General features: G+C 35.9%; 1 protein-coding gene across 13 annotated transcripts in view; it reads right to left on the reverse strand.

Annotated features, from left to right (window-relative positions):
• ENAH (ENAH actin regulator) overlaps positions 1-13853 on the reverse strand; it is a 162134-nt gene that overhangs the window by 13546 nt on the left and 134735 nt on the right. For 8 of the 13 annotated variants that reach the window (XM_060301783.1, XM_070047062.1, XM_030868413.2 and 5 more), the window contains 7 exons: positions 12468-12772; positions 11399-11541; positions 11184-11241; positions 9861-9909; positions 6247-6313; positions 3509-3571; positions 217-295 (listed from right to left, as the gene is read on the reverse strand). In XM_060301783.1, coding sequence (XP_060157766.1) covers positions 217-295; positions 3509-3571; positions 6247-6313; positions 9861-9909; positions 11184-11241; positions 11399-11541; positions 12468-12772 — 764 coding nt within the window. The remainder of the gene's footprint in view (positions 1-216; positions 296-3508; positions 3572-6246; positions 6314-9860; positions 9910-11183; positions 11242-11398; positions 11542-12467; positions 12773-13853) is intronic. The other 5 variants (XM_070047063.1, XM_030868416.2, XM_060301751.1 and 2 more) reach the window with 1 other exon arrangement.

Here is a 13853-nt window from a genome sequence, read left to right on the forward strand (position 1 = left end):
ACTTATGAACCAAAACATGAGGATTTGAAAAAAATAACATAGCACTAATGCCACTGTTTAACTTGCGTAAAAAAATATCTAACTCTACATTCTTTTTTTTTTTTTTAACTCTACATTCTTTTCAAACACGTTCGCAACCTGTCAAACATATGCACATGGGATATTTTTTTAAAAAGAACAAGTGCAAATAAAGGGAGGCTGCCACTGGTCACCCACCTGCTTCAGCCTGTCATAATCCAGTCCCTCCGTCTGGACTCCGTTGGCACTGGGCTGTGACGAGGGTGCAGATTTTGGTCTGTACAGATGAAATTTTCAGGACAGGTAAATAACGCTTAGGATATTTAATGAGTTCATTAGTAATTGCAAACTTACCAACCCAACACCAGATTAAAGTACATTTCTTAAAACATGAGTTAAAAAGTTAATTGTTCTAATAGTTGCAGAACTGATAAGAACATATGAAAGTATTTCTCACTTTTCTCAGTATTATCAGTTATTTGTAAAGAAATCAGAAAAAGGTGATAAGATGAGAAGACTTCTCCAGTAGAGGACGACACTCTTTGGGCACGAGGAGGGTGACTGGGTAACATGTGGCAGGGTGATCAGGACAGACGGGAGGCCAGCCGCAACGTCCCAGCCCAAGTAAAACAATCATGTTTTCTCCTTTTGAAACTGTACGTTATCTACTAAATATCTGGCAAACCAATGAACAGGAAATTATAAAGACTTGAATATTTCACTCTATATAAATCAATTTACAAATTCTATGCAGGGGGAAAAATACTTAATGAGTATGATTTCTTTGTATGTGTTTTATTCCGTTTTAAGCATCAAAACAAATAAGGATATTGGAAAAATGATTATTAAATTAAAAGTATATTCATGTGGCTATTTCCCAATGAAGTTTTTATGAAGACATCATCTGAATTGTCATCTAACTACTTCCATAAACTTATTTTATTTTTTTAAAAGGAAAAGGGAGGGGAATGCCACATAGAAGCAGATGGTCAATTACTATTGCACTTTCAGAAGTTTAGCTTCTGTTAAAAATTTTACATGAAGAAATAAGTCTTAAGTATTAGGTACATTTTTATCAAGTCAGTCAGTCATGGCTCCCTCTCCAATTCTGGCAATGAGAGAAAATACTAAGTGGAAAATCTAGAATTTTAATTAGATGGTCCTTTATTTTCAGGTTTAGTATATACTAAGTGGCCACTCTTTAAGGGTCACAAATCAATGCAAATGAAAACCATTAGTCAGGTCATATATTTCCAACTTTGCAGAGTACCAATGTTAGAAATTTGAACCAAGATTCAATGGGTATAATAACTTTTTCAAACTTATAATTGTTATAAGGCATATTTATACTTCAAACCCATAGGCACTGTTTGTGAAGATGAAATATTGAGTTAATCTGCTTTAACATCAAACATATGACAACTTAAAAGATTGCTGTGAAGGAAGACAACCAATTTTATTACATATCTGCTGCTATGTTTATATGAACAAGAAAAATAATAACTTTCAGAAAACCTCATTCAAGAGGCACTGAGCTAGGCCCTGGGTTGGATAAGAAGATTTATATGACATACTTCCTTCCCTCTTGAGACAATACACCCTTTTCACTTTGCTGAGACTACTTAATTCTACAGTCAATTAAGACGTATTGAGACCCACAGTGTGCAAGTCACAGTGCTCTGGAGAGCCTGGTCTACACAGTAAATATTCATAAAGGTTGACATACTGTGCATTTCATTTACCCATAGTGTCCATCCTGCTCTCCAGAAGTAAATTATTATTTATTCTGCTTTTCTTTTACATTTCACATTTAGCTGGTACAAACTAGCTAACTGTTTTCTCCTAAACTTATACTGGGCTGGCCAAAGAGTTTGTTCGAGTTTTTCCGTCAGGTTTTTTTGTAAGATGTTACAGACTATCCCTGAAATTCATGTGAATAACTACCGTCTGCTACTTAACCAGGCAGTATGTTATGAATATATCCATATTTAATAAACAATGCAAAATTATTGTTATATGACAGAAAACTGTGGAAACATGCAATTTTTAAAAACTTTAACTCATGCTAACATGCAATCCACCTCCACCTCCACCGCCACCGCCACCACCACCACCACCACCACCACCACCACCACCACCACCACCACCACCACCACCACCACCACCGTGATAATTTACTAAAGGGGGGAACTTTTCATACTGAAGGAAAGACGTAATCACCACTTCTCAAAAAAGGCTTATCAACATTATCCCAGGGGGCACTACGTATGAAAGCAGCAAGGTAACTGAGAAGATTTACAACAGAAAATCTCGTTGTTAAATGCTACTTTTCTATGTGCTAGCAAATTTTCTAAATAAGTCTTCTGCTCAAAACAATTAAACCATCTCAAAAAAAGCAGGAGAAACTGTTTCACTATTGTATTATGAGCACTTTATGCAGATTTAACTGGCTGACAAAATGAACTTACCAAATATTTTAATCATCTATGGCATGAAAATAATTGTAGCTAATAACAGTCTGGCCACACAGAGTCTGATTACAGAACTCCTTACTCACTGCCATAGACACCCCCTCCATATACTATTTAATTCATGCTTCCAGTAGACCTGATGTGTATTTTTAAAAATAGATGTATATAATAACATGGGTATGTCTTTATTTCTAACATAAGGGTTTTTACCATAATTGATAACAAAAAAGGGGGATTCTCAGAGGTTTTTATTACTTTATAATGAGTGTAGCCTCTAGATACCTGCCTATAAAATAACTGTACTACAACTGTTTAAGTCTCTATTCTGCCAAATTAATTCTAAATATGGCTTAAGCACTTGAGGATTTTAAGTAATTGTCAATTTTTTTAATCAAGAAAGGAATACATGGCTCATATCCTAAGTTTTCTTAATTAAAAAATGGTATAATAAGACTCATCCTAGAAAAGAAATAATCTCAAGGATGTTAGGTTGTTAAAGATACTCAGTATACTGCAAAGTATGTAGGAAATAGAGATTTTCCTCAAATAATAAATTATTACAATTGTGGCTATAGTACTGTCCTGTGTTCCAGTGACAAACAGTACAGGATCTTCTATTCAAATTTTTAAAGCCTTGTCTTATACTCATAAAGAGAACGGCCTTTAAAATAAAATGCAAAAGCTACAAACACTCTAGATATATGAGGTCTTAGCGTCCCACGCTAGTATTTCTGATATGTTTATCATTTATATTAGTATTTCTGATATGTTTATCATTTATATTTATCATAATCCAAATATAAACTGATGGTGGGGAAATGAATACTATTAATCTATTAATTTTTCTCATTAAAATCGCTCAGAATTTTTTTAAAAAGTGTTCTAAATACAGCTAAATATGAAAGGCTCGATCTGCCTACATCTCTCCCTGTGGTGATGACCAATCCATGTAGAAAAAGCTCAGCCCTATAACATATTATTTCAAAATCTCAAATCACAAAGTCACATCAGGATGATACCTGTGTAATGAATCATAGGACCTGTTGTCAAAAACAATCTGATTTTTCCTTGAAGAATCCCGTCTATGAAGGGGAAAAACCATTTAAAGGGGTATACAATAGAGCTTTAAAAATTAATTCTCATTATGTTACTGTTTTATAGGTTTTTAGTTATAGCAAACAGAAGAAGAACTAAAGGAGTCCATTAACTTTAAAATAATTGTTTTTCCCAATTAAAAAAAATTATTTGGAGACTGAATCTAGTTATGTGAGGACACTGTTTACTTGACAATTATAGAGAATTTTTAAAAATCATTATGCCAATGGCTACTTTTACAGACTGCAGACATAGTAAAATCTACCTATACAAAGATTCAACAAGTATCAGAACACAACCAAAGACATTTCTATTAGAGTGAATACAAATAAAACTACAGGTTCAAATAAAAAACACAATGAAAATCACTATAGCTTGAAGTATACATAATTAACTCTTCTCAGGAGGCACATAAAGAACTCTTTTTCCATCTTGAATACAAGATCTGTAAGCTCTTAATAGAAACCACAGGAAGAATTCACAAACTTTCCAATGTTATGTTCCAGGCATGATTTAGAGCATTTTTAACTTCAACACTCTTGCTTTTATTCTGTCTGACATCTTCACTTAATAAATATAGCATAATGCAGTATCTCATGTATATTATAGGATATTAATCCATCTTATCACTAACATAATTTTGACATGGATGTTCAGAAGAGAAATGGGTACTTTCAGTACTGTGCAAGAATAAAGTGTGCTTAAATAAAAACAAAAAATGGCCAATATACTTGCTTTCAGAAGGAACGGGGTAAATAATTTAGGAAGAAAAGCAATACAGTTATTAGTCTTTTAAACATATTTTAAAAATCTTTTATGGTTTAAAACTGCTTGCAGTGAAATTTTAAGACATACATATCAGTGGTTGGATCAAATCTATCAAAAGGGATATGAGCGCTCAGGAAAGAATTGGAACGTCTATTTTGGGAAGAGAGAGGAAAACTATCTACCAGAGCTAGAACATCATTACAATACACTACTAGATATAAGAACCCGTATTTGACAGAATATTTTTTAAATGGTGATGTTTAGAGCACTTACTTAAACTTCCTTTAGAAGTCTGAAAAATCTCTGAAATAAAATTCTTTCCTTCATTAAAGGAACCCACCCACATCAAGGAACACATACATTCCACGTGGAGAAGCTTTTCCATGTCCCTTCTAAGATAGGACTTTGGCCATGAATTTAAGTTTAGCTTCAGCCAAGCTCACTACAGAATCCCTATCAATGAGGAAGGGATGAAAGTAGTGACAAAGGACAAATGGCACGTCACAGTTCTGTTCTGATATGCACTTGATAAACCAGGCTTCGTAATGTGCTACTGAAGAAAATCTGTAACAACTACTGGAGATGCATTAGAAGGCCACATCAATTAGGTACGCGAGAACATAAATGTGCAATTTTTCTACTCTACTGAAAAAACATGTTCACCAAAAGCAATTCTGCCATTTTCTCCTAAAATCAAATATATTCATCTTTCAGTCACTTAGAAACTGAAAGCTTCTATACATTCAAAAAAGGCCCAGTTTCTTTGCGGAGCTTAAATAACTATGTCATCACCAAATCTTCCCACCAACAGAAAGAACCACACAAAAAACAAACCCAAACTTAGATTGAAGCTAACACACAACAGACTTGTGACACTATAAGATCTACTCTTGCATTTTTCTTTATTAGGTTTCTATAATTAGACTCAAGTTTGCTTTTTATGAGGCAAAAATAAGACAAATAGCTCAGAAAGAAAAGGCGAAAAAACTCTTTAGTCTCTAGATACATACCTTTCTCTGGAAAAAATATGAGTCCTTTAAACTGTCTCATAAACCAAGAAAAAGTTTCACCTATGTTTAAAGACCTATGATATAAAGTTAGTTATGATAGTAAAGTATGCCTGGCTAAGAAATACTGAATTTGCTTGACCACGCATACAAAGCCACTTGCAGAAACACGAATTAACCAGTCTTGTTTCTGAGCATTATCTTTTCTAACTCGATTATAATCAGAAGTTTCAACTGAAAAATAAGTCTTTCTACTTTATAAATTCAAAATTTTAGGTTTTATTTTACTCTCTCTTAAACATTGTAGCTTTTTCTCTCCAGCTGCCTTTCAGTTTAAAACATAAGTTTCTTTCAAAAGTTCAATGTTGTTTATTGACAGGGATAATGGTATTGAGGTTATACAGGAGAATGTCCTGTTTCTTAATAAAAATGCTAAAGTATTCAGGCTGAAGCAGCACAGATTTGCAAACTGCCTTCCACCTATTCAGAGAAGCAAGTGTGGATGTGTAGATATGAGTTCAAGCCAATGCTGGCAAAATGTTAATAACTGGTGAATCTAAGTGATGGGTACACGGACGTTTGCTATACTCTTCTTTCAACTTTTCTGCAGTTCTGAATTTTTTCAAAATAAAAAAATTGGGAGGAATAAAGCTATCTTAAAATTTCAGACAACCTGGGTGACAATAATAAGCATAGGGTAGAATTTAGACAATTACTAATAAAAATACAGTGGGGCTTAGTGGTCGTCCAACAGCAGTAGGATTATAGATGTTTTATTTGCTCCTTTGTACAATTTCAGATCTACCATTCGAATATTTTTTACAATAAAAATGCAGATTTCTTTTCAGGTACAATTCTAAAATAAAACTTAGGAAAAAAACTGATACCTGGAAATAACAGGTGACTTGCTGCCATTCATTGTACTTGCTCTTTCCCAAGGTTTTCTTGTCGGTTCTTTAAAAATAAAAGAATGTAAGTTATTAAATATCCTATATGCTCCCAGAGTTAGGATTCTAATCTGTACCATTTCAGACCCCAAAATGAGAAGAAATTAATAAGCAACTATGACAAGTTTCCCTAAGAAGAACTTAGATTGTTAAATCTAAAATACAATGATTTTAAACACCAGATGGTAAGAAGTTTCTCTAATAAAGATAGGATAATAAGATTCAGGGTAAGACAATTTTAATTAATTAGAATGGAATTGTGAAAATTATTTTAAATTAATAAGGATAGTTTAAATTTATAAGAATGGGACAGTATTAACTATACTCTTTTAAACTATTTTTAGTGCCAATGGTAAAACTAATAAAAAGAATCTTTAATGTGTTCATGTACTTCAATAGTTAATCTATATTCAAACAGTCCTCTTGGGAAAAAATTCAAACTCAAAATATATTTCAGAATCATCCGACTGTATTGTACTTCCTTGATTGTCAAACAACCAATCCAATTCTTGGGACTTAGCAGACAACTCCAGTTAAATAAAGTTCCCTCTGAGCTTTTAGTTGATTGTGCTTTGAACTGTTTTTCTAATCTGGGCTGCCTCGCTGATGCCATCACTGGCCTCACTGGATGACTGGGCGAAATCTGGAGTGGAAGCTTGTCACGGAAGGATGAATCTGGGCCGCATGAGCATCAAGTCTACATTACAAGTTGCACAGAGTATTAGCTAAAAGAACTGGTCTGAGTTCCAAGGTAGCCCCTCAACTGGCCTATGCGCATTCTTACTGAGGTAGCTTGTCCTCTTTTCAAACTGCACATATGCAAAACTAAACTTAAACTCTCAACTCAAACTCTGAAACACTGCTTTTGTTCTGGATTTCTGTTGCATTCAGTCACCTAGGTGTGAAACAAAGTCATCTTTCATCTTGCTTTACTCCCTGTCAATCAATCAATGGTTACTCCTTCATCTGTATTCTAACAGCTAACACACTCTCTCACTGACCACCACAGAGTGAGCCAGGGGACATCAGATAATCAGATGAGGAGGTCCACGACAGACAGAACCAGAAACACATCCAAGAGACATCTGCCAGAGGAGGGGAAAAGAGGGAAATCCTGAAGGACAACTGGACAGGCAGAGAATAGCCATTAGGACACTGTCACTAAAGAAGAGGCAGGCAAAGAGATGAAGAAATAATTCCAACATAAGAAGTAGCAATTGCTACCATTTAACAGTTGGCTGACGTCCTTTCTCAATCAGCCAAACCAGAACTATCCTTTCATCTTCAGAGAGTGCATGTGGTTTTGCGGAAGAGCAGTTCAGTTTGGCTCTGCAGATAGTGAGGCCGTGTTCTCTCCGAGGGGGCTCCAGGTTGGTTTCAGGAGGAAGGACAGAGGCTGGGTTGCCTTCACTGGGTCTTTGGAAACACACCAAATCCTTACTGGCACCAGTTTCCCTATCTTGGTCCTCCCTGATTTCTACATCACTCTGCTCACAACTGCAATTTTAATGTTCCTAGAACAGTTTCAGTTGATTGTCAACTCAATTCTTTGCAGGATGAAGTCTAAACTCCTGATCTTCTCATAAAAAGCTTTGAACATTTTACTTCTAACTTGCTTTTCCAAACTTTCTCCCCCAATACGCCTCAAAAAGAACCCTCCATCCTAGTCAGGCAAGTCTACCTGATACTTCCTAGTCTCTTCCAGCTCCAACTCCCATCTTTGCCCATGACGTACCCACTTCCTGAAACAGCACCCCTTCCTCTACTTTCAGCTAAGGTAAATAAATACTCTTTAAGGCAGGGTAAAATGTCATTTTTTCCCTACAAAGACGACCCAGGTGATTCCAAACTATACAATCTCCTCCCTCTTTGACACATTATTTAATAATTCAACATGTGGTTGCAAAAGATGAACTTTTCACTTGTGTGTATCTCATCATCCCAGCTGAGCCATGGATTTCTTGCGCTTAGGGTGACTTTATCTTTCACTTCTTTTTGGCCTGTCAAGTGTCTGACACGTGGCAATTAGGGGGAAAAATTTTTTTTTTGACTGAAACAAGTGAAAAAAAAAGAAGCCTCCAGACCTTCTGAATGAACCTTAATTTTATAAACATGGCACACATATGCAAACATACACACAAAAACACACGCAAAATCCATGCTTCAGTTTTCATATTTTAAATAAGGGGATATATATTAGATAAGGAGTTCTTAACTGGAGTCCACAGATAACTCTCAGGGAATTCACGAATATTTTGCAATGGTGACAAATTTTGTATAAAAATATGATTTTTCCCTCCCTGGGAGAGGGTCCATAGCTCTTTTCAAATTCTAAAAGTTTCTGTGACCCCAAATTACAGTTGAATTCTAAACCATCTATGGTTTTAATAACCGCATGCATTTTGATTTTGGCTTTGAATTTTTAATGAAGATAACATAAACCGATTTGAGTCCTATTCAGAGGAAAACTTATTCACAGTCACAATATAAATTATAATACAGCAATCAGACCGCTGAAGAGTCACTATTCAATAATGAGAATGAGTGGTTACAGACAATTTCCTATAATGGATTCTTATGGCTCATTCTAAATATTAATTCATCAAACTCATCAAATTTACTTATGTCACTTCATTCCAAATTAGGTAAGGAGATGAATCGACAGTCTAATGCTTAGCCTTTAGTCAAATATGAAGAAATGACATGTACACTGTAACAATCTCATATTCTAAATATGGATATAGTCATCATTAAGTACCTCCAGTGAAATGTATTTTGTTAATATTCTAAGTAATATATTCTATGCCCAAGACTTCTCAGTGTCAGAAATTTTACTGAATTCAAGAACATTTCCCAAAAGTTTTAAGGAGATTTATTTCTATTATTTTTTTAATTGAAGTATATAGTTGATTTATAATATTGTGTTAGTTTCAGGTGTACAGCAGTGACTCGGCTATATACACACAGATATATTCTTTTCCATTATAGATTATTACAATATAGTTCCCTGTGCTATATACTAAATCCTTGCTGTTTAAAATTTTTTCAGCCTTACAAATTAGAAGCTTTATTTCCTTGATTATCAATATTATGCAAATGAATGGCTAAAATGACGATTCAATGGGAGAATGTTTTGAGATAGACTTCAATGCTAGCTACATGCTCACATAATCCTTACCTTTAAGAATCAATGACTAAAAATATTTCCCTTCCATATGGATAACATATTTTTCCTTGTTTAAGTGAATAACTTCAAGTCATTAACAATAATATACACAGAATGTGCAAAAATCATGATTTTCAGAGAAAGAGTCATCAGAAAAAACCTTTGGATTTTAATAGATCTCCCAATATCGGAAAGAAATTAACAGCTGCTTCTGGGGTCACAAAAGGTAGAGGAAAAAGTCAGTGCTCTCAAATGTGAACAAAGAACTTGAAAGTTTTAGTAACTAAGCAGTCGCTTTACCCAAACATGGGGAAATGGGGAATTTTTAATTGAGGAGTGTTGATACTTACAGAAAGTTCATAAAGATTAAAATATATCTCGAACTTACCAGGTGTACTCGTTGAAGAGGCCTTAGAACTTACAGGCTCTGAATCTTCCTAAATATACAGAAATACATATTAATAATACCACATCTTCTAGAAACCTGTTGTAGACATTTGGTGTTTCATACTTTCTGCCATTTCCCACTTTTCCCTTCATCGATCTTTTCTCCCTTCTACACTAGTTTAGACCTTTTTCTTATCCTAGCACCTCCACCCCTGTTCCCACCCCCTGCAGCTCCCCATGGCTCCTTTCCTCACGCATCCTCATTGAGAGCTGTGCTCGCCAATGTGATTAAGCCAGATACGAGAGAGAGATTTGAATGGCATCAAAGAAGGCCAAATGCAGCAGGGAAAACAATTATACTGTTAAACACTAATATATAAAACAAATAAAGCAGAGTCTGCCCTCCTGTACTAGAGAGCAGGGCACAGCTAATAACCACAGGGCTTCTAGGGGAAACATTTGAAAACCGTGATTTAGTCTAATTCCTTCATTTTAAATGCAAGGAAACTGGACTTCCCTGGTGATGTAATGGTTAAGAATCCGCCTGCTAATGCAGGGGACAGAGATTCGAGCCCTGGCTGGGGAAGATCCCACATGCCGCGGAGCAACTAAGCCCGTGTGCCACAACTACTGAGCCTGCGATCTAGAGCCCGCGAGCCGCAACTACTGAAGCCCATGCGCCTAGAGCCCGTGCTCCGCAACAAGGGAAGCCACCACAATGAGAAGCCTGCACACCGCAACGAAGAGTAGCCCCCGCTCGCCGCAACTAACTAGAGAAAGCTCACGCGCAGCAACGAAGACCCAACGCAGCCAAAAATAAATAATAAAATAAATAAATAAATTTATAAATGTAAGGAAACTGAGACTTTAAGAGATTTAAAAAACCTAGTAAAAGGTCATTCACTCCTTCAATGGTAGGCTTGGGTACAGAATTAAACTCTAAAGGTGAGAATTTCAGTGCTTTTCCCCCAACTCCACACATTCAACCCATTTTACTAAGTAAGAATGCCATTAAACATTTATAAATAATATCATTTTTAGTATCTGAAGAGTTAAAAAGAAACAACTGTTAGTTGAAATTAATTAAGTTCAAACTAATCTTTGACACAATTTCCTGAATGAGCTATACTTGAATTTCACATTTCCAGGTGTAGCAGACTATTTTTATTTTTACTTATTTATTTTTTGCCTGCACCACGCAGCATGTGGGATCTTAGTTCCTTAACCAGGGATCGAACCCGTGGCCCTGCAGTAGAAGCGCAAAGTCTTAACCACTAGACCGCCAGAGAAGTCTCCATGTAGTAGGCTATTTTTATTAACTTACATTTTTGTCCTCTTTCTGTTCTGTTTCTATTGTTGATCCCTTTTCAGCAATTCTTCTCCTAGAAAGAAGGTAAATCAATTTTTTAAAAAAAACATCAGGTAACTTAGCGTAAAATTATGCCAAAAGGGAAGAACTGCATCTAGTTAAATTATACTTAGAATAAAAGTAACAAAATCCTCTCAATTCTGGACACATCCATATAATTTCTCACTCACCTCCTGGCCAGCAGGGCACTCATTTCTTCCATTAAACCACTGCCCCCTAATGGAAGGGGTCCATTTCCACGACCCGTATCTGTTTTAGATGAGGCCGAATTCACACCAATGTTCCCTCCGCTTGGGAAAGAGGCATCCTCCACCTTAATGAGAATATACATACATAATAAACTCCTATGTGGGACAATCCTATGTTTATTAATATACTACATTCAAAACAGAAGGATGTATCAGCATTCATTTCAATAAAAACACCTAGATATTGTTTTTTAAACTTTAAGGACCAATGGAGTAATTTTATGTATCAGTGAAGTTTTATCAAAGCTAACATCACCAATAATGGGATAAAATGCTATCACATGTCCCCTTGTGTAATACATTGAAAAGGACATATTACGTTGGTAGTAAAAAATGTAAAACCTGCCCCCCAAAATGCATAACTCGAATCAAATCTTAGGAAAATATCAGATAAACCAAACTGAAGGATGATCTACAAAATAATTATATTGTTGTCCTCAAAACTGTCAATATCATGAAAGAGGAGATTGAGAAAATACTACAGATTAAAAGTAAAGAGACATTACAACAAACTATAACAGGTGATGGAGTAGAAAAAGAAGTGCCATAAAAGACACTATTGGACAATAGATGAAACTTGCATAGATTTGTATCAATTGAATTTCCTGATTTTGATAATCATGCTGTGGTCATGTAGGTGAATATCCTTGTTCTTACAAAATACAGAGGTAAGTATTTAGGGAAATGGGGCAAGGTGTCTCTGATTTATTCTCAATTCAGACAAAAAGAGAGTGTGTGTGTCTGTTTATACAGAAGGAAACATACACAAAGAATAATAAAGCAAATGTGGTAAAACGTTAAGTGGTGAATGTTACAGAAACTGTGATTCTTGCAACTTTAATTAAGTTTAAGTTATTTCACATGTTTTTTAGTCGATGAAGTTAATAACATAGGGTTCATAAAATCAGAATACAATAAATTCGATGTTTTAGATACTGAGACAGAATAAGACATGACGTAAAAAATACAATTAATTAGGAGATGCATTTACCCGTGACACTTTTCGAAGTTTTGCTCCAGCAATTGCAGCTGCAAGTCCAGTTAAAGGGCGATTGTCTTCAGACATGGATCCCGAAAAAAATCCAGATGCAGGGAGGGGAGGAGCAGGAGGTGGGGGGGGAGGAGGGGGTACTTGATTAGGAAGAGGCGGCGGAGGAGGCGGAGGCGGGGGCCCTGAGGACGGAAGTGGAGGGGGTGGAGGGGGTCCTGGGGGAGGAGGAAGTCCGGCTGATGCCTGGGCAGGACCTGGCGGGAGTGGAGGAGGGGGTGGAGGTGCAGGTGGTCCCAAGACAATGCCTGAGAGAAAGAAATGTTAAGACCATCAACAACAGAGCTAAGTGACACTATCTTAGGAGGAAAAGCATGTAGAATGACATGCTAAATTAACTTGAACATTTAGTACAAATTAATGTGTTCAATTTATCATAATATTTAAAGTCCAAATCAGTATTAAAAACATACTAACAATTACGGCCAAAGTGTATAACTACTCCCTTTACTGTTAGAGCTTTATTAATAGAACTTTGCAACAGATCATCTAAATTAGTTTTTTTTTTTTTTTCTTTGCTCACGGGCATTTGGTAAATAAAATAAATGCTTATAAAATGTGGGACAGAGGCAGCATCCCTAAAAAGACAAATGAATGTATAGGATGGCACAGTTAGTGCTGCTGTTCAAAATAACAGACCAAAATAATCTGGGTAAACCTTAAGAGTTGAGACAATAAATTCTACAACAGTGAAGGCATATAGTTACTTGCTTTCCAAAGTGACTGAATCGAGAACATGAAAGAAGGGTGGGTCCCAGGCTTCAATATCTCAAAAATATTCCACATTTAAAAGCAATGTATAAAGAGAATTGAGAATCGTTGAAGTAAAGGAATCTACTAGAACAAAGTAAAACCTCAAAACAACTATCAGAAATAATGAGGAGACACAGAATTTGAAGTACAGAAGACAGGGGTTAAGAGAGAAATGTCCAGATCTTGTAAAATCACAAAGGAGTGGACAAGAACAGGAACCAGGAGACTGACCCTGTAGGTCCTCCCCCTTCCTTAAGGCTTAAAGGGGTATTTTAGGACAAATAAAATGGTATTTGCAAACTGGGTGGTAAGTTTTTTGAAACTGCTAACTTTGAACAGTTACACAAGCTGGAATCATAAATTGCTGGAAGAATATAGTGATGGGCTGCATGAGGGGTCATCAGAGCTCTGAGGATACAGGAGGTCGGCCTTTGGACGCTGTCAGGCTAACTGTGTCTCTCTGCTTCCAGAATCACTTTCACAATGATACGGAACTGCACCTACTAGAGCTGTGACTCAACCTTTAAGCAAATTCAGTAAGTCAACATGAAAAATATACACACAGCAATAACGAGC

The sequence above is a fragment of the Globicephala melas genome, chromosome 1 (genome assembly GCF_963455315.2).
Source record: "Globicephala melas chromosome 1, mGloMel1.2, whole genome shotgun sequence".
Lineage (NCBI taxonomy): Eukaryota > Metazoa > Chordata > Mammalia > Artiodactyla > Delphinidae > Globicephala > Globicephala melas.